The 24,855-nt window shown below is 54.1% G+C and overlaps 2 protein-coding genes across 2 annotated transcripts in view; one reads left to right on the plus strand and one right to left on the minus strand.

Moving 5' to 3' along the window:
- Positions 1-9,129, minus strand: part of PDZD7 (PDZ domain containing 7) — an 18,986-nt gene extending 9,857 nt beyond the window's left edge. Inside the window, exons 1-7 of the mRNA XM_008587861.1 lie at positions 8,904-9,129; positions 4,283-4,423; positions 3,776-3,950; positions 3,138-3,314; positions 2,694-2,841; positions 1,281-1,341; positions 474-869 (exon numbers count right to left, since the gene is read on the minus strand). Of these exons, the coding sequence (XP_008586083.1) occupies positions 474-869; positions 1,281-1,341; positions 2,694-2,841; positions 3,138-3,314; positions 3,776-3,950; positions 4,283-4,423; positions 8,904-9,129 (1,324 nt within the window). The remainder of the gene's footprint in view (positions 1-473; positions 870-1,280; positions 1,342-2,693; positions 2,842-3,137; positions 3,315-3,775; positions 3,951-4,282; positions 4,424-8,903) is intronic.
- Positions 9,130-11,400: 2,271 nt separating this feature from the next.
- SFXN3 (sideroflexin 3) lies at positions 11,401-21,995 on the plus strand. Its single transcript, XM_008587868.1, has 11 exons — positions 11,401-11,487; positions 12,668-12,831; positions 16,440-16,610; positions 16,945-17,043; positions 17,430-17,505; positions 17,668-17,753; positions 18,024-18,151; positions 18,339-18,388; positions 19,580-19,629; positions 20,133-20,180; positions 20,450-21,995. Exons 2-11 carry the CDS (start codon positions 12,671-12,673, stop codon positions 20,544-20,546), a joined length of 966 nt encoding a protein of 321 aa, XP_008586090.1. The 5' UTR covers positions 11,401-11,487; positions 12,668-12,670; the 3' UTR covers positions 20,547-21,995.
- Positions 21,996-24,855: the final 2,860 nt, after the last annotated feature.

The following is a 24,855-nucleotide window of genomic DNA, read 5'->3' on the forward strand; positions in this document are numbered from 1 at the left end:
TGGGGTGGGGTGGGGTGGGGGGGTAAGGTGGGGTGGGGGATGGGGTTTTCTCTTCCAACTTTCTGATCACCTCCTCCTCACCCCACAGTTGTAGCTATGTAAAGAATCTCTGTAGACGACTGGAGTGTGTGTGTGTGTGTGTGTGTGTGTGTGTGTGTGTGTGTGTGTGTGTGTGTGTAAACAGGCCTCGGAACTCCAGGATGGAGGGGCAGGGGTTAGGGCTGATTAGGGGCCCAGAGCTAATCAGAGCTGGTGCTGGTACTGAGGGTGGGTTTGGGGTCCCAGACTAGCTTAAAATGGAGCCCAGAGCAGGGTGTGAGTACACTCTGGGGCTGAGGTTGGGGCTGGGTCAAGGCCAGGGGCAAAGGGAGGTTTGGGACCACCACCCAGGGGTTTAGGGCTAAGGGCTGTGGAGAGAGCAGGTTTAGGGCTAAGGGCTGTGGAGAGAGCAGCAGCCACCCACCCCCACGTACCCCACAAGGTCAGGTGGCTCTGGGAGCGGGTGATGGGGGGCTGGGGTCGGCTGAGAGCCAGCAGTAGAGCTGTCTTGGGGGACTCAGAGAGTGCAGAGTTGAGGCTACGGGCGGTTGGGGGTCCATCGGAGCGGATGGCTGTGTCTCTGAGAATGACTGTGGGCCGCACACTGCACCAAGTCTCCACACGGCCCCCCACTTCAGGCTCTGTCTGCATGGCTGTATCCGCCCGACCCCAGCCTGGGCCACGACTGCCCAGCTCCTCAGGGCCCAGGCAGACGTCCATGCTGTCTGAGGGCAGGGAGCCCGAGCTGTAGGGGGCACTGGAGGCATATGAGGAGACACTGGAGCTGCTCTCAGAGGCCAGGGACAGCTGCTGCAACACCCCAGTGTTCACTGCAGGGAGTGGAGAAGGCAGGGGCATCTCAGGGCTCTGGTTGGTTTGCTTCAAGGCCCTGCCAGGCTTGCAGACCACCCCTGGGCTTGGGGGTGAGGGAATGAATGTCAGGCAGCAGCCAAGGTTAGAACCACAGAGGCTGGAGAACCAGCGGCTCCATAATCCTGCCACTGACTTGTTGAGAGACCTCAGACAGGTTGCTTCTCCTCGGTTCACCCACTGGGACTCCAGACCCTAGGAGAGCCTGGAGGTGAATCTGCAGCTTCTCAAAGGGGAGCCCAGAAATAGCTCTGGGCTGGATGAAGGTCCTGAGGGGAACTTGGTCCCCTGCCCTTTTCTTCTTCAGAGATCCTGGCCCCACCCTCAGGCCTCAGCCCTTCCCTCCAACCTTGGGGACCTGAGCTACTTACGGCGGTCCAGCCAACAGTACTCAGAAACCATCTCCTTGTAGGCAGGGTACCGGCCGGTCTCCTGGGGAAGGCACGGGTGAGCGAACGAGAAGGCAGGGTAAGAATCGGGCGGCGCGGGGACGGGAGGCAACTTTTTAGCCCCTTTCTCTCCTCCAAGTTCAGCTTGCACTAGCCACACGGGCCACTTTAGTTCTGAACATGCCAGTTCCTTTGTGCCTCCGGGCCTTTGCTGCTGCCACGTTCTCTTCCTTCGGCTCACCACGTGGCCAGCTCCTTCTTGCTCCTCAACTGCTACATCCTCAGAGAGGCCTGCCCTGGCCCCCTGGCTCCGGAGGCCTTCCTAAACTATGCCATCCCACCTCTCTGTTTCTTTCCTCATAGCGTTTGTCACAATCTGCAAGTATCTAATTTACTTGTCTGTCTCCCCCCAGTGGCAGAGAACGTGTCTGTCCTGTTCACTGTTGTAGCCTCAGTACTCGGATAGTGGCCGGCATGTCGTAGGTGCTCAAAAGTATTGTTGAGTGAATGAATGAATGAGGGACAGAGTGGGAGTTACAGGGGTGTTTGAGATACTTTGAGAAAAAGGAAAGAGAGAAATGGGATGTGGGAGATAGGGGTGGTGATGGTGGGATGGCGGAGGTGGCGCTGAACAGCGAGATGGGTGAAGGCTCAGGGAAGGAGAAGGGTGGAGCAGGGCCAGGGTTGTGTTCTAGTGGGGAGGAGGGCATCACCTCCTCCAGGAGCCAGCGTGGAAGGACCTGATCCTCAGGCAAGTGTGAGACCCACATAAATAATGAATCCAGCCGCCTCCCCTGCCACCCAATCTCTGGCCCCAGCTCAGCCCTCCTTGCCCTGTGCCCTGAGGATGCCCAAGACTCAGGTCCTGCCCAAAGCCACAGCTACCACCCATCCTTCTGTGCAGGACATTTGCTCCTTTCAACCCGAGGCCTCCAGCATTCTTTTTTTTTTAAAGATGACCGGTAAGGGGATCTTAACCCTTGGCTTGGTGTTGTCAGCACCACGCTCCCCCAAGTGAGCGAACCAGCCATCCCTATATAGGGATCCAAACCCGTGGCCTTGGTGTTATCAGCACCACACTCTCCTGAGCGAGCCACGGGCCAGTCCCTAGGCCTCCAGCATCCTTAAGAAGGTGCCCTAGCAGTCTGGGCAACAGGACTGGAACCAGGCCTGGCTACTGACCAGTTGAGTAACTGACTGGTTTACGAGTTACTTTGCCTCTCTGAACCTCAGTTTCTTCTGTAAAATAGGGAGGCAAACAATGCCTGCCCTACCTTTCATGTGGCTATGGAAAGGTCATAAATTGCAGAGCAGTGGGCATTACTAAGCACTCGGGTGGTCTGGGAAGCCCTTCCTCTAACTTGCCCTCTCCCCGATTCCCATTGTCCTACCCACCTTAATGGTCAACATGATGTGTGTCTGGCCCTTCAGCACCTCCACCGCCTGGCTGTGGCTGATGTCATCGAACCTGACACCGTTGGCTGCCAGGACCTGGTCCCCCACCTTGATGCCGTTCTCCTCGGCCAGCCCACCATGGTCCACCCTGGGGTCAGACAGGCATGAGTCTGATAGGGCCCTGGCCTGCCCTCCCTTGCCCCATTCCAGACCCCCTTCACTTGGATACAGGATGCCCCAGTCAAGCTCCCTGGCCTTCCTCCTGGTGACTCCAGCCCCTCCCCAAGCCCTACCCTTAACCCAGGCCCTCAGTGGACATGTCGTGGGCCAAACCCCACTTGCTGACCTATCCCCCAGTCCCAGCCCCGTCCCCGTCTGCTCCAAGCCTCATTGCCAGCCCTGCCCCCAGCCCTGCCCCATTTCATTCCCTGCCCCTGCCCTCACTTGGACACATAGATGCCCAGGCCAAACTCCTTGCCCCCGCGGATGTTGAAGCCCAGGCAGAAGTCATCGGAGGTGGTGTACAGGTGGACAATGCGCCGCACACCATCCTCTGAGCTGCTGTCGGACGGCGTGGAACCACACTTCTCCACGACCAGTCGCTGATTGACCACATCCACCCTGAGTCGACGGCAAAGGGCCCTCACCTGGGTCCCCATCCTTCACCACCCGCCTCCTCCCAGCAGCCCTGACCACTGCAGGGGTTGCCTTTGGAGGGCTCCCCAGGCCTGGCTCTTCAGTGGGATACAGGATTCATCCAATCCGGGAAACCATCCTAATCTTCTCTTTATAGAGCCGCTGCAATGTGCCAGGCCCCATTTCTACTCCTTACAAGGCCCCTGTGGGGGAGGTGCTCTTATTGTCCCCAGTTTTCACAGCAGCAGGAATGTGGGGGGCAGGGCCACTGGGTCCTGGGATAGCAGAGCTGGGGGGTGTGGAGGGCTGGGGGAGAGACATGGCCTTTCCTCATTTCAAGGTCAAGCCCTCAGATCCCTATGTTTCCAAGGCCCAGGGGGAAGAAGGAGTGGAAGCTTCTCCTGCCAATGGGTTTTGAGTGGTGGTGGGGGCCAGGTGCCGCTCACCACGTGGTCTTCTCCTTGGAGAACTTGATGCCCGGCACGCGGCCCATGCGCCGCACCATCATGTGCAGGCGGCTGCTGCCCGTCAGCACCTTCACGGCACTGCCCATCGTGGTGCTCTCCAGGCTCAGCCCGTTCACCTCCGTGATCTTGTCCCCCACGCACAGGCCAGCTCGCTCTGCACCAGGGGAGGAGGCGGCTGGTGTGGGGCACTTGGGAGAAGGGGCCCCGGGGGTGAGGCTGAGCCTCCCCTGTCAGATGGGGTTCCTGGGGGTAAAACTGAGTTTCCTCAATCAGAATGAAGATCCTCAGAGTAGGGTCTACGTGTCCCCTATTAGACTAAGGCTCTATGCCTTCATCCACTCTGCTCTGAGGGTGGACCCCATCTCCCCATCAGATCAGGTCCTCAGAGTTGAGGACTCTTTCCCCCATCCGTGTCAACAGCATCCCCTGCCCTTCTCGAGGTGGGGGTCACATCTGACCCAGTACCTTGCCCTGGACCCCACTCACCTGCGCTGCTGCCTTCCTCCACTTTGCTGACGAAGATGCCCAGGCCGTGTTCAGAGCCACCACGCACACTGAAGCCCAGCCTCCCCGCTGGACTCTTTTCCACCTGGACTGCATGGATGATGTCACTTTCGTCACTGTTGGCTGTAGGAAGGGGGACATAGGCATGACCCCCATGTTCATTCTGGTCACAGAGGAGCCCTGGGTTTCCCAATTTGGGGACAGCAAAGACTGGGTTGTGGGGCACAGCCACACAGGAAGCTAGGGCCTGGGGTAGGCCAAATTCCTAAACATAAACATCCTGACACTCTGAGGGTCAAGCAGACAGAAAAGAAAGTTCAAGATTCTGTTCTATGGGGCACAGTTAAGGGAGTGTGGGCTCTTCAGCTTGCAGCAGAAATTTTCAAATAGTTGTAGAGCTATCCTGTGGAAGGCATTAGATGTTTTTGTCTGTGTAACCCAGAGGGCAGAACCAAGCCCACATAGTGGAGTCAGACAGAGGCAGGTTTTGTAAGGAAAAACTGTTTTAAAACATTCAGCTGTCAGACAATGGAATGGGTTTTCTGGGACAGGTAGTGAGCTTACCATCTTTGGAGACATGCAAGCTGAGCCCTGGTAAATCCCTGCAATGTTATGGAAGGATCCCTGAGGCCCCTTCCCTCTCTTAGGCTCTGTGATTCTGCAGGTAAGGGCTCCAGGAACTACCTAGCTACATGGAAAGAGAACCCAAAACACCAGCATTCTGCAGTGTGTGCTCAGAGCCCAGAGTGGCTCTCTCCAACAGAGCTGAGGAAATCATAGGCAAGAGGTCCCTCAGGGCTGGAGCTGTCAGGGAAGATTTCTTAGAGGACTAAGATGGGTGGGATTGGGGTGGGTGGAGGGTAGGGGGAGGGCATTGATACTGGGATGGAGTGAGCAAGGCTCAGGTGGGCCTTTGAGGTGGCCTTCTGGTTAGAGAAAAGTGAGAAGACTGTAGGGGTAGATTGGGTCCTCAGTGAGAAATTGAGATTTCTTCTTAGGCAAGGCTTTACTCTAGAGGTGTTTGAGAGGGAGAAATCACACACACACACGCAGACACACAGACACACACTTCAACTTGACCTCAGAGAAATCAGGTTACAGCTCATGGACAAGGAAGTTCAGAAAGAAATCCCCAAGGGCAGCCTATGGGCAAGGATGGGGCAGAACGGTGACTTGGAAGATCCTGGGGATTCCTGGCCAATTATATTCACACAGATCTCAGGACCTTTTCATTCTCAGCCAAGGAGACTTTTGTTCCCTTGCCCCCCAACCTTCTTTCTCCTTGGTCCCTCTCTGGGGCCTCCCTAGGGCCCTGGGCCATGCGGCTGTCAAATCCAAGGCTTTGAGCCTGGAAGCTTGGATCTTCTGAGGATGGAACCCTCTCTACCTTCGCTGCCTTAGCCCGGGCCATAGGCCTCTCCCTCCAGGCACTCCACAGTGGCCTCCCAACTATCTCCCTGCTTCCATTCTTGCCTCCCTTTACCCACTCTCTACATAGTAGCCAGGGTCAACTTGTACATTAGATCACGCCTTCCCCTTATAACGAACATCAGCACCTGCCCCTGCTTCCAGAGGAACTCCAGGCTCCTCCCATGCCCTGCAAGGTCCTCTGTGGGCTCCTCTGCCCACCTCTCTGTCCTCACCCCGGCCACTCTCCCCTCCCTCACTGAGCCTTAGCCACACCCCTCCTTCCTGTTCCGTATACAGGCCAGGTCCTTTCAGTGTCCCCCCTTGCCCACAATGCTCTTGCCCAGACCTTGACAAGGCCAGCGCCTTTCCTCGCTCCCCTCCTGGCTCAGACACCATGTACTCAGAGAAGCCTTCCTGGACTACCCTCCCCTCCTCCAGTCAGTCCCTATGGTAGTGGTGCTCAGAGCGTGGTGCCCAGACCGGCAGCAGCATCACCCGAGGACTTGTTAAAAATGTGAATTCCTTGGTTAGAGCAGTGTCAAGGCTTCAGGTTCCCATACAGGCCAGCCACACACAAAAAAAAAAAAAAAAAGAAAGAAAGAAAGAAAGAAAGAAAAGTTAATAATTCCTGGGCTCTACCAGAGACTCACTGAATCAGAAGTGCTGGGGTTAGGCCAGCCTGTGGCTCACTCGGGAGAGTGTGGTGCTGATAACACCAAGGCCACGGGTTCAGATCCTATATAGGGATGGCCGGTTAGCTCACTTGGGAGAATGTGGTGCTGACAACACCATGTCAAGGGGTAAGATCCCCTTACCAGTCATCTTAAAAAAAAGAAAAAGAAAAAGAAAAAAAAAAAGCGCTGGGGGTGAGCCCAGCAATCTATCTTTTAAGCTCTCTAGGCAGTTCTGAGGCATCCAAATTTTTTTTTTCCTTTTTGTCTTTTTTACTGACCAGTAACGGGATCGCAACCCTCGGTGTTGCGCCCACACCGCACTCAGCCAGTGAGCGGGAACCGGTCTCCACATGGGATCCGAACCCTCGGCGGGAGCGCTGCCGCACTCCCAAGCGGCACACTCTCCAGTGCGCCACCGGGCCGGCCCAGGCATCCAAATTTTGCAAACTACTATTCTATCATTATCATCCCAATTATTTCCTTCGGATTCTTCCCATCCTTTGTCACTATTTGCTTATTTGTGTGTATCTATCTCCTTTCACTAGACTGTACGCCCTTTCATGGTAGGGAATTTGTAATTCTTTTCCATCAGTATTTCCCCAATATGTTGCACAGTGCTTGACATTTTGATAATTTTTGAATAAATGAGAGAATAAATGGATGGATGAATGAATGAAGTAGGACAGTGAGGAGAAAGGGCTAGTTTGGAGTAAAGATAATGCAGTTTCTTGGAACGAGTTGAGTTTCAGGAGCTAGTGGGACCACATGGGGGTGAAATGGGTGGCAGTGTCCCCCCTTCCCACTACTTTATTCTCTGGAGTGGATTAACGGGGCACGGGTTCCAGGCTGCAGTGAGTTGAGTTTCAGGAGCTAGTGGGACCACATGGGGGTGAAATGGGTGGCAGTGTCCCCCTTCCCACTACTTTATTCTCTGGAGTGGATTAACGGGGCACGGGTTCCAGGCTGCAGTGAGTTGAGAGATGTTTTTGCTCAGGCAGAGGGGAGGATTTTGAGCTCAGAGGCTCCCATCCCAATCAGAGTAGGAGCAGGTGGTCAGAGCAATGCCCAAGTCCTTCAATTGCTAGCAGATGCTGTCCCCCTGGCCGGATGGTGGCACTAGGGTGAGACAGAGGGAGAAAGCAATAATGGAACTTCTGGAAAAGGATCTTTAGAGGGACAGCATAAACAGCCCTAGCATCATAGATGGGCATGGTGTGTGTAGGGGGAGTGCATATAGGATAGCTCTTTTAATAGAATGGGACTAACACAGGCAGTGTTGCAGTACCCCCCCCCCGCCATGTCTCCTAGCTCCTCTGCTCCCTGACCAGAATGACAGTGGTGACCTTCAGCAGTGCCCTGCTGCTCACCTGAGGGTGAGGCACAGAGTGGTGGATGATGAGGATGAGCATGCTGGGCCACTTAGTAGAGGAAAGTCTGCTCCTTGAGCAACTTGCCTCACCCCTGCCCCAGCAACCTGGGGAGAGGGACAGAGATGCCCCAACTGGGCCAGAGGGGAGGAGCAGGGCCTGAAAAGTCCATTCTAGGATCCAGCCAGAGGAACTCTGCTGGCTGAGAAAGAAGAGAGGAGCTGGAGATATTCATCTGGTCCTGCCCACAGAAAGCCCAGGCCCAGGAGACCCCACTTCCTCCCTGGCACTCAAGGTCCTCTTACTCTCCAGCTCTGTCGCCTCACATCTGTCACTGCAGCCAGGCTGTCTCCTAAGTGCTCTCTCCACCATGCTTCATGCTTTCCACTTCCAACCTTTGTCATGACGGCCCCACCCCACCACCAGCTGTTTTTGTTGCTCTGTCACTAAATCCTGCCACACTGGAAGGTGAAGATCGAGCCTCACTTTCCTCTAGGTCTCCTGCGGGACGTGAGCAGGGCTGGTGTAGAACTGGTGTGCCATGAAGCGGGTGAAGCCACTGCCTAAGCTTCCCTCTCCCCAGGGCCTGGCCCTGGAGCTCCCTCCCTGACACTCAACCTTCTCCTTCTCTCCCATCTTCAGAACATTCGCGCTCTGCCTTCATTCCCCTCCTGCTCCAGAAGGCTTTAATTCTGTCTGTCCACCGGTGTGCTGACTCCTCTCAGCCCAGCATGGAGCTGGTCACGCAGTGGTCCGGTGGAGGACGCCCTCGTGCATCCTGCCCCACCCCCACGGGCATACACAGATGGATCTGGAGAAAGGCAGAGGCCATGGGAGGGAGGGGCCCGTTAGGTAGCCTGCCCGGCTGACTTGGGGGCTAGCACGGCATACACACGCCTTTCCCGGCCACCATGTCCCTATCTCCCATCTCTGACGCTTCTATAACCCTGGAGCTCTAAGGGATTGGCCTGGAGGAGAGGCAGGGTAGGTGAGGAAGAGCGTATGGGCTCCCCAAGGGCCACCCCACTCCCCCAGGACTCGCCTCTCTTGAGTTCCCCCACCCATACCTGCTCTGCCTCCTCTCACTCAGTTCCCGCTGTCCCCTACCCTCAGCCTCCCCATTCCAGGCCAGCGGCTGGGCCCCGCCCCCACCTTCGATGGGGGAGTTGATGAGGATGACGCGGCCCATGGGCGATGAGGCTCGGATTCCGCGGGGGGGCCCATTCTGCAGCCGCCGCTGCTTCCTCAACAGGTATCGCGTTGCGGTGGAGCCCGAGTCGCTGCCCAGGGGGCCTCGGGAGGAGAGGGAGCTCAGAGAGCCGGGGCTTAGATCCCCTAGGCCCAGTGGGTCAAAGCCCATTGAGCGACCATGCGCCATGGCAGCTGGGCTGGGCGGAGGTCGCCCTACAGATCCGGGAGGAATCCGCTAGTCCTCGAGGCGAGCCCCGCGTGCTCCGAGCCTCGGGAGGAGAGGGAGCTCAGAGAGCCGGGGCTTAGATCCCCTAGGCCCAGTGGGTCAAAGCCCATTGAGCGACCATGCGCCATGGCAGCTGGGCTGGGCGGAGGTCGCCCTACAGATCCGGGAGGAATCCGCTAGTCCTCGAGGCGAGCCCCGCGTGCTCCGAGCTGCATGAGCCTTCTGTGCGGGGCTGGGGTCTCAGTGACGCGGAGCCCCTCACTTGCGCTGCCTCTCAGGGGTGTGTGCTCCAGGCCTGGGCAGGGAGAGCAGGGATTGGGGGAGGGGTGTGAATGCTGCACCTCCTGCCACCCTCCCACTGGTTTGAGCATCTTGCCCTCGCATGCCTTATACTCCCCACCTCTCCCACCCCAGGCTGGAGAACCGCCTGGTCCAGGGGCCATCGCGGACTTTTGGAGTCATTTATACAAGGCAGAGGAAACCTCTCTCTGACCCCTCACTCCTGCTCTCAGCTGAGTCATTACCCCCGTCCCCAGACCTCTGGAGAGGTTGAGAGAGTGGGGATGGGGTTCCTGCGGGCCTGGGGCTCCAAGCGGTGTGAAGCAATGAGGGATCAGGACAGTTCACCAACTCTCCAGTGTGTGCGGGTACGGGCCAGCCTCCGCGGTCTGCGCCTCGAGGGCAGGGCTTCAGGACCTGGGACAGCTGCGGCCGAAGCACCCGGAGGTTCCCCGGCCCCCAGGCTGCCGTTCCCGGTATAAAGAGGTTGCGTGAACCTCTTTTGGGTTTGCGGGGAGGACCTACTGGCGAGGGCCACACAACATCCCGCACAGAACCCGGGGCAAACTCCCCCAGAGCAGCTCTGGGAGCCAGAACGCAGCACCCCACCCACGGCCCGGCCCTCCCGGCCCCCCGCCTCTCGGGCTGGGCCCCGCTCACCGGCCTCGCCTGCCCTCGGGCGCCAGCGACTGCAGCAGCCGGGGCCCCCCCCCCCCCCCCCCGGCTGCGGGAAGAGGGCGGGCCCGCGCAGCCCCGGCCTCCCATTGGCTGGTGGGGCCGCCAGTCACTGCCTTCCGGCACCTCGCTGGGGCGCCCGGGACAGCCGCTAGTCACCTGGCCTGGGGCCGCTGGGTTCTACCTGTTCCAGTTCTGGCGCCCACCCCGCCTCTCCAGCTTAGGGCTTGGGTCTCAGCCTGCCCCCTCCCACTAGAACCGCGTCTTCTCCCGGCCAAGCCAGCAACGGGGGCTCTTGGAATTGCCACCCCCTCGAGGTCACCCCTGAAGCCTCAGTAGGGGAATGTCACCAGGGCTGGCCGTGAGCCTGCGATGAGCGGGAGCGCGGGCTGGCGCTGTGCGTGCGGCAGGCGGGCTATGTGTGGTGACTGGGTGAGCTGAGAGTGCGTGTGGCCGAGGGTGCCGTCCTCGCTTGCATCCTCCTTCTGTGTCGGTAGGTGTCTTACTGGCGACCCAGTTCTGGAAAGGTCGCAGGACGGGGCATCTGGTCCCAGGACACTAGGGAGAGGAAGAATCCTTCTGATGCACTCGGTGGGATGCAGACAGAGTTCTTTGAGCCTTCTGCCCCTCACATCCCAGGGACTGGGGCTAAGGTCTGTGGGGGCTGCGGGCACAAGCAGACGGGGACACAGTGGAGCTAAGGGTTTCCGAGAGGGAGCAAGGAGAGGGCTGGGGACATAGAAGGGGCACAGGCACGATAGAAACGGGGCTGTGAAGGGATGAGAATGCCGAGGTACTGCGAGAAGAGCTTGTGGATACTGGAGTAGGAGCCCAGGGGGACAAGCAGGCCGAGGCCATTGCCAAGGCAGCCATCAAGTAAACAAACCAGCGGTAACCCGAGTCCCTCATGCACACCATCAGACCGCCCCTCCACGGTGCCCACCTGTGCCCTGCGTACTGTGAGCTTTCTCCCTGGGCACCTAAACCCCTTACTGCAGGGACCGGGTGCCCCCCGAGGCCTGCCAGGGGACTGCAAGCAACGGGGACAGCGCCCGAGGCTCCTCCCCTCCTCTCTCTGTCTGGGGAGGGGTCCAGAACTGATGCCCGCGATACGATTGGCTCTGGAAGGCAGCGTAGGGCCTGGTACCGGTGGCCCAAGCCAGGGGCATCGCCCCAAAATGACACCCACCGCCCCCAGGCTCTGCCAATCTCCATACCCGCAGATCGGATCAGTCCCGGGAGCCCCCGCCCCTCCCTGCTGGTCAGCATAACACGTGACGTCCCATGTGATGGCTGGGGGTGCTGCGGCGACGAGCAGAGAGGAAGGCGGGTCTGAGAGCTGCAGGAGACGGGAGCCCAGAAAGCGTGAGTGCTCGCTGTGCTGTCCGGGGAGAGTCTGGGGAGTCCAGGGTTAAGGGCTGGGGGCAAGGGAAGGAGGTCTGCCTTGAAACGCGCTCTCTGTCCCGTCGGATTCAATATCTTCGGCTCTAAAGAGGTCCATGGGGCGCAGGGGGAGGTTGGCTGGAGGAGGAATGTCAGGGTGGGGCTGTGTGCAGTTACACATTCAAGTGTCCACAACTGATGGATATGGGTGGAGTGTGTGTCATGGTCTTCGTGGGCCGGTGCATACAGGGCGTGTCCACCCTGTTTGTATGTCTACTTAGGGCATGCATGATGGTGTCTTTGTGTGTGGGTATGTGAGTGTGTGTGAGAGAGCAGGGTGTGTCTGCCTGTGAGGGAGGAAGTGTGGTTGGAGCAGATTAGTCATTCTGTAGGATTTTGCCTAATACAGCCAGATGGCTGCTCTAGACTTTCCTCTCTGTGCTGAGTGGAGGGGGTATCCCCCGAATCCTGCTCTTTTCCAGAGGTGGGTGGCTCAGAGAGAGGAGGAGGGTGTCTGTGCCAGCCCTGCCCAGCCAAGGAACAGAAAGAGCCTTGGGTCATTCAGTGTGGGTTGGGGAAGATGTGTCTGGAGAAGGCCTTGTGCACACACGTGGCTACATCACAGTCCCTGTTTGAGATCTGGAGCAGATAAGCCCTGGGGTGGTCAATGACTCTCCTTTAATCAGGGGGTGGAGTGTGGGATGTCTTATGCTAGCTTTCCAAACAGCGTTGGGGGTGTGCATCTAGGTCTCAGGGCAGCTGGGGCCTAAAGCTGACAAGAGCATAATGTGTACATTCTACATTTTTGTGCATCCAGAGCCATAAGTAGCTGCATGGGAGTTAGTTGCTACTCATGCATCATCCACACACACGTAAATCCTCACTCATGAAAATCTGCATCAGGCTAGAGCACAAGGAAATCTGTTTTCCTGGTCCTAGTCTTTCCTTTCCACTACTCCAGTGGCTGCAGGTCCCTGGGCTAGGACATTACCTAGGAAACAAATCCTCCCCCAACCCTTGCTTACCTACCTGGAGTCATCTTGAGCTCCTGAAGGGACTGGTAATAGGCTCAGGGACCAGATCAGGACCACCAAAGTTTCCCCCAGGTAGAGCCCTTTGATCCCCTCCTTGGAGCCATCTGACCTTTCTCCTTGCCCTGCAGAAAATGGGTGAATTGCCCTTAAATATCAACATCCAAGAACCTCGCTGGGACCAAAGCACTTTCCGGGGCAGAGCTCGGCACTTCTTCACTGTTACCGATCCCCGAAATCTGCTGCTGTCTGGGGCACAGCTGGAAGCTTCCCGGAACATCGTGCAGAACTACAGGTGACCCTACCCCCATCTGTTCCCCAGGGTCTCATTCCCTGCCATAAATACAGTATGTTTTGTACTTGCTTTCTCAAGCTTCAGAGTGATCCTGTCCCACTCCTCAACACCCTCACTCTGGCCCCATCTGCTGGCATCACAGACAACTATGGCACGGACCTTTACCCACAGGATTTTAGGGTGTTTGGCTTGAGGATGTGGCATTGATATTTACCAGGGTGGGAGCTACTCTGTGCCTCACAGATCCTCTACAACCTAGCCCACTGCTGGACCACCCTCTGCAAGGACAAAGAGACTCAAAAGTAGAGTCCCAAGGAGGTAGGGGGCACCCCCCTTGTCTTCGGGAGGAAAAACTCTTGAAATGCCCCCAGCCATTTTTGACTCATTGGTAACCACCATCACCTATGGCCCAACATATTAGTCTGTTTCTCTTTCTTATAGTGGAAATACCTGAAACTGGGTAATTTGTAAAGAAATAGTATTTATTGCTTACAGTTTCAGAGGCTGGGAAGTCTCAAGTCCAGGGAACACATCTGGTGAGGGCCTTGTTCTTGGAGGTGGCTCTACAGAGATGTAGAGTATCACACGGAAAGTGGCTTGGCCAAGAGAGAGTAACTCCTCACTTCCTCTTCTTATAAAGCTATCATAACCACACACATGACCACTGCTAAACCATCAATAGATTAACCCATTCATAAGGGCATAGTCTCATAATCTAATCACCTCTTAAAGGCCTCACCTTTCTTTTTTTTTTTTCAAAGATGACCGGTAAGGGGATCTTAACCCTTGACTTGGTGTTGTCAACACCACACTCACCCAGTGAGCGAACCGGCCATCCCTATATGGGATCCGAACCCATGGCCTTGGTGTTATCAGCACTGCACTCTACCGAGTGAGCCACAGGCCGGCCCAAAGGCCTCACCTTTCAATTACCATAAAAGGATTTCTTACCCTCAACACTGTTACAGTGGTGATCAAGTTTCAATGAGCTTTGGGGGGATATTCAATCCATAGCATTCTGCTCCTGGTCCACCGGCCCAAAGGCCTCACCTTTCAATTACCATAAAAAGATTTCTTACCCTCAACACTGTTACAGCGGTGATCAAGTTTCAATGAGCTTTGGGGGGATATTCAATCCATAGCATTCTGCTCCTGGTCCCCCCAAACTCATGTTCTTTTCACATACAAATACATAACTTCATTCCTGAAGTTTTAACTTGTTTCCATTCAAAGTCCAAAGTCCTATCTATAAAATCAAAACAAGTTATCTATTACCCAGATACAATGGGGGAACCAGCATAGGGTACATATTCCCATTCAGAAAGGGAGAAATAGGCCAGAAGAAAGGAATAACAGGTCCTACAAAAGACTGAAACACAGCAGGGCAGGCGTCAAATCTTTTTTTTTTTTTTGTCTTTTTATGTGACTGGTAAGGGGATCGCAACCCTTGGCTTGGTGTCACCTGCACTGCGCTCAGCCAGTTGTCTTTTTATGTGACTGGTAAGGGGATTGCAACCCTTGGCTTGGTGTCACCCGCACTGCGCTCAGCCAGTCAGCGCACCGGCCATCCTTATATAGGATCTGAACCCGTGGCAGGAGCGCCGCTGCGCTCCCAAGCGCTGCACTCTCCCAAGTGCGCCACGGGGCCGACCCAAGGCGTCAAATCTTAAAGCTGGCAAATCATATACCTAGACTCCTTGTTCAGCATTCTCTGCACACTGGTACAGGGATTGGGCCTCCAAGTCTTTGGGCAGCCCCACTCCTATGGCTTTCTTGGTCTCCCAGCCATGCTTTATCTCTCCCAGGTTGGCATTGCTGGGGTGTCTATGGAAGTCCTGCTGTCATGTTTCCACTAGACATGGGATTCTCTGCTGCAACTCTGATCCCACGTTCCTGCTTGGCATTGCTATAGTGAAGGCCCTCTGCAGTAACTCTGCCCCTGAAACAGGTCTCTTCCTGGGCCCCTAGGCTTTTCCATATATCCTTTGAAATCTGGGTAGCACAGCTCTGGCATTCTGGGAACCTGCAAACTTAACACCACATGGACACTGCCAAGGCTTCTGGCTTGTATCTTCCAAAGCTTCAGGTCCAGCCACTCCTCGGGCCAATTTAGCCACAGCTGGAGCAGCCAGAGCAGCCAGGGTATGTGAGAAGCATCCTGAGGTGAACCTGAGCAGCAAGCCCATGGAGGGCACCTTGAGATTATTCCCTGAGACTATTCTTTCTCCCTAGGCCCCTGGACCAGTGATGGGAACAGCAGCCTGAAGATCTCTGAAATGCCTTCAAAGTCTTTTTTCCTTTCTCTTGATAATCTCTTCCTTCCATACGAATCTTAGCAAAGGGTCACTGGGCTACACCCTCACTTCCTCTTTCAAACAGACTTTCTCACTCTTTATGTGGCCAGGCTGAGAGTTCTACAATTTTTTACCCTGTGCTTCTTTTTTACTTATAAATTTCAGCTTTACTTCATGCCTTTTCTGCGATAATTCAGCATAGTCTGTTGCAAGCAGCCATACAGCTGACTGAATACTTTGCCTTTTATAAATTTCTCCTGCCAAATACCCTGGGTCAGCACATTTAAGTGCCACATTCCATAAAGCTTTAGGGCATGAACAGAATGCAGCCATGTTTCTTGCAACTTTATAACAAGGGTGACTCTTGCTCCAGTTTCCAATAAACTCTTCCTCATTTCCATCTGTGACCTCCTCTGCATGGCCTTTGTTGTCCATATATCTGTTGGCATTCTGGTCACCACCACTTAACCAGTCTCTAAAATATTCCCAACTTTCCTTGACTTTCTTGTCTTCTAAATTCCCACCAGAATCTAGACTTTTTCTGCTCGTTCAAATTCTTCCAGCCTCTGCCCAACACTGTGTTACAAAGCCACTTCCACATTTTCAAGTATTTGTTATAAGCAACACCCCACTTCTTAGTACCAATTTTCTGTATTAGTCCATTTCTGTTGCTTGTAATGGAAATACCTGAAACTAGGTAATTTGCAAAGAAACAATATTTACTGCTTACGGTTTGAGAGGCTGGGAAGTCTAAAGTCCAGGGAACACATCTGGTGAGGGCCTTGTTCTTGGAGGTTGCTCCACAGAGATGTAGAGTATCACACGGCAAATGGCTTGACCAAGAGGGAGTAACTCCTCGCTTCCTCTTCTTATAAAGCTGTCATAACCACAGCCACGACCACCATTAAACCATCAATGGATTAAGCCACTCACTAGGGCATGGTCCTCACAATTTAATCTCCTCTTAAAGGCCCTACCTTTCAATTACCATAATAGGATTTCCCACCCTCAACATGGTTACAGTGGTGATTAAGTTTCAATGAGCTATTGGAGGACATTCGATCCACAGCACACAGCATTTTCTCAGAAACAGAAGGGCACCCCACCTTTGTGAGGCTAGAAGGGAAATAGAAATAGCAGCCTCCACTTCTGTAAAGCTTTGGCTCTCCCCCACAGACAAGGACCTCCTTTATTTTGAGACAGGGGGAAAGTTCCTGATTCTCTGTCCAGAGTACCCCTGACCTGGGCAGGTGGGGCCTGGGAAGGCAAATCTGCCTCTAGGATAGCCTCTCTCCTCCTTGCCAATTTCTGCAGGGCCGGCGTGGTAGCCCCAGGGCTCACTGAGGACCAGCTGTGGAGGGCCAAATATGTGTACGACTCTGCTTTCCATCCAGACACGGGGGAGAAGGTGGTCCTGATTGGCCGCATGTCAGCCCAGGTGCCCATGAACATGACCATCACCGGTTGCATGCTCACCTTCTACAAGTAGGTCTTGTCCCATGTCCCTTTCCTGAGTACTCTAAGGTAGAACATGTCTTGGAGACTAGGTGCTTTCTCTCTGGGCCAATTTGGACAGAGAACAGTGGGTGGGTGAGTGCTTCTGTTAGAATCCCTTCCACTCGTCAGAACTGGTCCTCATACCCCAGAGACAATGGATGTGTTTGTGGAAGGGACATGCAGGGGTTACCAGAGTAGGTTCTAGAGTCATCAACTGGGTTCCTTCTGAGGATTTGGCAATAATCTTTGGGATTTCATTCTAGGGGTTCAAGGATGAGGGACACAGTAGAAGGGGCAGAAGTAAGTGTCTTTGTTCCCTCAGGAAGACCCCAACTGTGGTGTTCTGGCAGTGGGTGAATCAGTCCTTCAATGCTGTCGTTAACTACTCCAACCGCAGTGGCGACGCGCCCATCACTGTGGGGTGAGAGCTAGTCCCCGGAATTGCTGTAGTGCCCTGTGGGACCCTCTTCTCCCAGCCCACTATTGCCCTCTCCTTTTTGCTCCTGTCCTATATGGGCCTGTGAGGCCAGGGGCTTGGCTCTCTCCTCTCATCCTGCCCCCCCAACCCCACTTTCCCTGAGGGTGTGAGGTACTCTCTGTGTGATTTGGGGGACCCACCCTCTCCAAAGTGAGGGATTGAGTTTTCCAGACAAGTTTACACTGGAGCAGGGGAGTGGGTGAGGCTTTCTCTGCAATGAGGCCACCCTCCTACACTTCATGTATTGAGGGTTTGGCATGTCCCTAAAGGAAAGAGCCACATGCTGGACTCTTCACTGTTCCCTTGTGACCAGGCTCTTCCACCCACAGACAACTGGGAACAGCCTATGTGAGTGCCACCACCGGGGCTGTGGCCACAGCTTTGGGACTCAAATCCCTCACCAAGGTAAAGGCCCCCACTCCAGTGGCCCCCATTCATCCTCTCTCTGCTTCCTTCTTTCCTACCACCACTACAGTCCTGACCTACATGCTCCCCCTTATCTTTCCCCAGAGTCCCTTACCACCCCATGGCCCTCAGGGCCACTGAACAACACCTTTCCTCCCCTAGCACCTGCCGCCCTTGGTTGGCAGATTCGTGCCCTTTGCAGCTGTGGCAGCTGCCAACTGCATCAACATCCCCCTGATGAGGCAGAGGTGAGTGGACCCAGCTGCTAGCACATGCATGCCCAGTGTGCATGTGGTATGCCATTCAGCCATGTGGACCAGCCAGAATGGGGATGTTCCTTTCCCTCCCTGAACATAAGCTGCTGGAACTCATCTCAGACTGACCCTGGGATCCTTGGGTGGAAGAACCAGCCTTTGAATATAGGATGTGCGAGGGGACTCTGGGAGGTAGCTGCCCATTAGGGCATTGCATGTGAGATTTGGGGCCTCTAATCTGACCCCAATCCCTTCCCTTCCTAGGGAGCTGAAGGTGGGCATCCCAGTGACTGACGAGGCAGGTCAGAGGCTTGGCCACTCGGTGACTGCGGCCAAGCAGGGCATCTTCCAGGTGGTGATATCGAGAATCTGCATGGCGATTCCTGCCATGGGTGAGGCAGGGGTGGTGGGGGTATGGGAGGCTCTGGGAGAAGGGTGGTGTTCTCAGGGGCTTTTGAGGACTCTGGGGACAGTAAGACTCTGGGGAGAGTGGGAGGAGATGTGAAGGGGTTCCCTTCCTTAGGGTTCCCAACTTTGACTCCACTAACTCTCTCTCTGCCTGCCCTGCTCTCCCCTCAGCCATTCCCCCAGTGATCATGGACATTCTGGAAAAGAAAGACTTCCTGAAGGTAGGCGACACTCACCTCTCCCATCCTGAAAGTCGGGGTGGCTGGGAGAAGACCAGTCCCTGACCCTCTCCCCAGCCTGGCCTGAGTCTAACACTTGCCATCTGTTCTCCTGACCCCTGTGCCACACCCTCCACCTTCATTCATTCAGCAAGAATGAACTGGGTTGGGGTGAAGGAACATGGAGGGAGCAGGAGGAGAAGACCAGAGGAGGAAGGAAATGGTTTCTGTCCTGAAGGAAACTGGTGTCAACACAGAGGCCTCTGACACACACACAGGGATGGACTATCATAGTCACGCTTGATATCATATTCATGCTGTCACCCCCTAACAGCCATAAACACACAGAAGCACTCACAGGAGCACACATAAACACGCATGCACAAAAAGGACAGGGAAGCAAGGCACAGGAATGTAAGCTCTGGCTGGTTCACTGAATCATTTATTCACAAATATTTATTAAGCACCAACTATGTACCAGGCATATTTTAGGGCTAAGGAGACAGCACTGAACAAAAGTCATAGTACCCATCCTCATGAAGTTCGTAGTGCAAACACCAATAAATAAGGAGGCAACCAAAAAATATATCATCATAAGTTGCAATAGGTGATTTATAGGAAACCAGTGGGGCGGGGTAGCTGAGACTAATTGGGGAGAGCTGTTGAGATAGGGTGGCCAGAAAGGGCTCTCTGAAGTCCCAAAAGATGAGAAGGAGACAGATGGGCAAAGAGCACAGAGAAGAGTGTTTGGGGTGGAGGGAACAGCCAGTGCAAAGGTAGGAACAGGCTTGCATATCTGAGGAACAGAATGGTGGTCCCTGTGGCCAGAGCAAATTGAGAAGGATGCGCCAGGCAGAAGATGTGTTTAAAAAGGGACAGATGCATGTTATTGATATGGGAGAAAGTGAGTGGAGGTTCCTGAGGAAAGCAGCTCCTGGAGGAAGTGAGGGAAGAATGCCACGGGAACCAATCTGGAGAGGCAAGCAGGGGTGATGGGATGCCAGGGAGGGTGGTCAGCAAACAGGCCTGGCTGGAGTGGAAGGCTGTCCTGTCACGGGCTTGGGACAAAGAAGAGGGCCACATATCCAAGGGCTCAAAGGCAGGGCTGATGGGATAGAGCCATGGTGGGTGAAATGGGACAGGGATTGGGGGGCAGGGGACACAGCCATCCATTGTCTCTCTGTCTCCCTACAGCGCCGCCCCTGGCTGGGGGCACCCCTGCAGGTGGGACTGGTGGGTTTCTGGTAAGTGTGCAGGGAGTTAGCTAGGGGGTGTGGGAGCACCTTTTCCGTAATGGGTGTGGGTGGGTATTCACTGTCTTTAAGATGTTTATATGCATCATTCATACATACTTCAGCTGTTATATATCTTTGTCACCTGTACAGCATTCTGTGTGTGTTAGGGGGTGGTCCCTGTCCTTGAAGGTCAAGAGTTTAGTTGAGGAGGTTCCAGTCTTCATCTTGTAGACATGGGGAAACCATGGAAATATACCTTTTGGTATCAACCAAGAGTTTCATGCCCATTCAATTCCTGCTTCTGCCACTTACTGGCTATAGGCTTTTGCACTGGAGGCTCTTTCCTCAGTCAGAACCTAATGTCAGGGTTGGGTTTAATGCTCCTAAAAGGTCCTTTGGGCTTTAATCAATCTCCATCTCTACAGACTATCTCCAGGGATGAGGTGGGGTGTGGGGAGGGAATACCCTCAGGCCAAAGCTTCACAAACCTTTCCAATGCTCTTCTCCCCCAGCCTGGTATTTGCCACCCCACTGTGCTGTGCCCTATTCCCCCAGAGGAGGTAAGAGCTGCCCCCGGGCTCCACTGAGGGCTCTGCACAGGTCTCCACATCTCTGGACCGACTGACCCTAGGGTTCTTCAGTGTGCTCTGGGAGGAGGCCTGGCAGGCACTCAATTGATTTTGGAGGTGGGGGAATGACAGTGAGCCAGCCCTTCTGGCAGTAGAAGGAGAGGATTCTTCAGCCTGGGAGGAGGAGGGATGGTGATCCCTGGGCCTGTTGGATGTTGGGTTCAGGGGACATTCAGCTGGCCTGTGCTGTTCTGTTGCAGCTCCATATATGTGAGCAGGCTGGAGCCGGAGCTGAGAGCTCAAATCCATGAGCAAAACCCCAGCATCGAAGTGGTGTACTACAACAAGGGGCTTTGAGGGAAGATCAGCCAGTCCCCTCCCTCACCTCTTTGCTTTGGTGGAGCCTTGCCATCCCTGCTACTTGCCCATTTGCCTGGCACTGGGCAGGGGGCTTGGTGGGAGAGCAGCCATAGAGACCAGCAATCCATTAGGCTGGGGGAGGTACCCCCATAAGCCTTTTTCTCTCCTCCCTGGTTTCAGAGAGCAGGGTCACATACCCCTCCCTCCTGTGCTTGTGTGTCTGCACATATACATACATAATACATGCATGTATGTGAGCATTTGGTCCTGAGAGCTGGGAGCAGACATGCTGTCCTGGGATATTCTGATATCCAGCTTCCTGCCCACCTGCCAGCTAGCCAGGGTACAGGTGGGACTTCCTTCCCTAAACCATCCCACTAGTCATTTCTGACAGCACCTCACCCCTTCTGGACATAGGAGGAGCCCCAGGATCTCAGGATAGAGACTGAGAGACACTAACAGGCCAGACTGGGCTGAATCCTTCAGGTTTCTGACACCTGGCTCCCAAAGCTGACTCGGGAACTGGGCTGGCAGAGGAAGACATGTTGAGATAAAGGAGGCAGGGGGCTCATGCATCCTTCAGTGCCACCAGCACATCCTGGAGTAGCTCCATTTCCTCTCGTCTACCAGAGCAAAGGAGTGTCAATATCCTGTGCTGACCTTGCCGTCTCCCCCACCTCCCCCACATTGCAATGTGGGCATCTTTAGGCACCATCTTAGGATTTTTTGGTCTACTCTGACATTACAACCTCAAACTAAATCCTACAATCCCAATCCCCTCCCCCAACCAAAAAGCCACAAAGGCAGAGAAAGCATTCCCCTTTAAGAGCTCCCACTGCACCCTCTCACAGAGGGACACTGCTGTGGGGATGGTGCTTAAACTTCACAGGTATCTCAGTGGGTGTAACTAGGACACCCTGAAGGGCAGCTAGGCCTGGAGTATACAATCTTCAGACAGGGAATTTGGTTGTTCCATTGACCCTATTAGACATTCAGCAAAACCCCCACCTTAGTTCCCCTGTTTTTGTTTTGTTTTTTGTGGCTGGTTGGTACAGGGATCGAACCCTGGACCTTGGTGTTATCCACACCACGCTCTGACCAACTGAACTAACCAGCCAGCCCTGCACCTTCTCTTTCTTGAGGCTTGGTCCTGCCCCTACTTCCACCTCCAATTCCAAGAAGAGGAAGGGGCCAGGCATCAATGGCTGGTCCAAATGGAAGATGGACTTGGGGGTGGACTGGGCAGTGGTACATTCACAGAGTGTAGAGTTAGACCTTGACTCTAACTCCCATGACATCTGGTTGAAGCAGTGGGTGGGACAGATGCAAGGGCCCCAGTGGGATCCTCCGAGACCACTTCCCTGCTCCCCCCAATCAACTGCCCCCCATGATAACAGCTAATAATGCCATTGTTACTCAATAAACTGCAAACCTGTCTACTTCCTATCTTCACTTGATTCTATGTCCTGAGTACCTGCCTGCAGCCTTCCCTTTTCTCCCCACAAAGTTTATTTCTTAGTCTCTTACCTCTCCTTCTGTAGGGAGCCTCATCTCCCAGCAGAGTGTGCTCTGAGATTAGAAAATCCTCCTCCCATTAGCACTCTGAGCACGAAAGTAGAGGTGGATGTGGATGCGGATGCCTCCACCTTCTATTCCCTCAGCAGATAGAGCCCTGCCTTCATTTTGCTCTTCCTTGGGAGGCTGATCAACATACCTACATACCAACTCAGGCTCTGGGCTTCTTGTTTTCCTTCAGGCATTTGGCATGGGGTGGTAACCTCTGATCCCCAGGGAGGTCTCTGGAGAGAGAGAGAGAGAGAGAGAGGCGCAAGTAAGGCTAGGGACTGCCCAACTCCATCAGAGAGAAGCTGTTGGGGCACCAGCACACCCTCCACACCCCTCCATGCTCCCATCAATTCACCACGGGAACATGCCTGGCAGGGACCACATGCCAGTCAACACCTCCTCCTACCACCCCAGGGCTCTCCACACCCTCCCTGCTTATGTAACCCCATTGTGGTCTTTTTTTATCCCTGGGAAAAATGCAGTCAAAAGTTGATGCCTGTGGACAGCTGGTAAGAGCTACTATTAAATAGTTTATAGTTACCTCTCTTACCCTGTCTTAGCTTCAGTATATTCAAGAGAATAAACATGAATGAGTTTATAATAAAGTCCATTCTCTACTCCCTTCAAGGAAATACTCCTCATTTCCCTTTTTTTAGCCTAAGGCTCTGATACTAGGTGGTGGGAGAAATCTTTTGGGCTAAATGGTCCCACAGCAGCCTGAAGTGAACCTTGGCCTGGAGTCCTCGCTCCTCTTGGGGTAAGTAAAAGTTTACTTGTCTGGGAAGCTACTGTTCACTGAGTCCTGCTTGTGATGCCAGGCTCAATGAAGCCAAGGGCTTTAAGTCCATTATCTCTTTTGATCTTTACCACCACCCCTGTGAGGCCAGATGTGTTATCCCCATTCTTAGCAAAGCCACAGGCTTAGAGACATGAAAGAAAGTTGCCCACAGCTACACAAGTAGGAGGTGGTGGAGCCAGATTTCAAGCTGAGATCTGTGTGACTCCAAGGCCACTATGTCATGCTTCCTTAACCCAACAGCTACCAGCCAAACTTGAGGTCACTTTCTTGGTTCCTTTGACATTCCAGGGCATCTCCTCCCTGGGCCCAGTTTTTTTTTTACAGACCAGCAAAACTGACAGGCCCACAAGCATACACAAACCTTTTACTAAAGCCACTGAGGAGTTTCCAAAGTTGGAGTTTTATAGCTGGAGTATAAGCAAAGATTCTCATTATTGATTAAATATGAGATATTTAGGGGCTGGCCCGTGGCTCACTTGGGAGAGTGTGGTGCTGACAACACCAAGTCAAGGGTTACGATCCCCTTACCGGTCATTTAAAAAATAAAAATAATAATAATAAAAATAATAAATACGAGACATTTAGATAACCAGTTTCAATTTCTGATAACCTGTCCTGCTAATCAGACCAGCACCTCCCACCAAGCCCACTGGAGCTCTGGGCCAACTCTTTTTTTTTTTTTTTTAAAGATGACCCAGGGCCGAGCCCGTGGTGCACTCGGGAGAGTGCAGCGCTGGGAGTGCAGCAGCGCTCCCGCCGCGGGTTCGGATCCCATATAGGGATGACTGGTGCGCTCACAGTGCTCAGTGAGTGCGGTGCAGCCGGTCTCAAAAAAAAAGGACAAAAAAAAAAAAAAAAGATGACCGGTAAGGGGATCTTAACCCTTGACTTGGTGTTGTCAGCACCATGCTCACCCAGTGAGCTAACCGGCCATCCCTATATGGGATCCGAACCCGTGGCCTTGGTGTTATCAGCACCGCACTCTCCCGAGTGAGCCACAGGCCAGCCCCCTGGGTCAACTCTTGAAGCCTCTTTTTGCAGTTACAGCTTTGGCCTTTGGTAATCCCCTTGAAAAGAGGCCTTGTACCTTTTCTGGATAATCTATGTAAGATAAACCCATCTGGGGAGTGAGATGCAGGAATCTCTGCAAAACAAAACCATTAAGAACACTGTATAACAGAATTATCCGTGCCCTGCAGATAACACTGAATCATGTCAGAAGATTGGCCAGGGCACCTGCATGCCAATTAGGTAGGGGTGCTTTCCCATCATTTTTCTTTCCTAATTCCACACTAGTTTCTCAAACACAGCAAAGGAGTTAGCTACAGGGCACTTCACAATCTCTCTCCAGACAAATCCTAGCCAGGTACACTTTCCAAACTTCCTCCACATACTTGGAATTTTCCTTGGATATCAGCATTTGGGAGGGGACAGCACTTTCCTCACCGGACAGTACTCTGGCCCATTCTTGGGTGGGCCTCCCCTCTTCCTACCGGAGTTCAGACTCCAGGAACCTTCTCTGGCAGCCTGCATTGGTGTTCTTGGCCTTCCCACCCCAGTCTTCTTCCCCTATCCTGCCTATTATTAAGACCAGAATGACCACAATCCTCCCTCTCTCCCTGCCCACGTTCTAAGGGAAAAATATGGCTTGGGATCAAGAGCCCTGGCTTAGTCTGGCCACAGGAAGGGGACCAAGTAGGCATATCCTGCTCTTTTCCCGGATCACTAGGACTTACGGGGCCGGCATCCTAAGGACAGGTGGTTAGGACCAGCTTCAGCTCCGACACTATGGGGTCAATGACAATCAGCCTCTAGCCTAGTCCTGGCGGGTCCGGTTCCCTACCAAGCCAAGCCCCATTTCCTCCCACTCAAGCCTGTGGGTTTCAAGTCCCAGCCTGGTGCCTGTCAGTCACAGATCAGCCGCGCTCCCCTGGACATAGC

This window comes from Galeopterus variegatus, unplaced genomic scaffold (genome assembly GCF_000696425.1).
Source record: "Galeopterus variegatus unplaced genomic scaffold, G_variegatus-3.0.2 Scaffold4574, whole genome shotgun sequence".
Taxonomy (NCBI): domain Eukaryota; kingdom Metazoa; phylum Chordata; class Mammalia; order Dermoptera; family Cynocephalidae; genus Galeopterus; species Galeopterus variegatus.

What these genes read in the sequence shown, in the direction of transcription:
- SFXN3 (XM_008587868.1), top strand. Translation starts at nt 12,671, where the DNA reads ATGGGTGAATTGCCCTTAAATATCAACATCCAAGAACCTCGCTGGGAC. An exon ending in GACTCAAATCCCTCACCAAG is followed by an intron (nt 17,506 to 17,667) that starts GTAAAGGCCCCC and finishes TTCCTCCCCTAG; the next exon opens with CACCTGCCGCCCTTGGTTGG. An exon ending in ATCCCCCTGATGAGGCAGAG is followed by an intron (nt 17,754 to 18,023) that starts GTGAGTGGACCC and finishes TTCCCTTCCTAG; the next exon opens with GGAGCTGAAGGTGGGCATCC.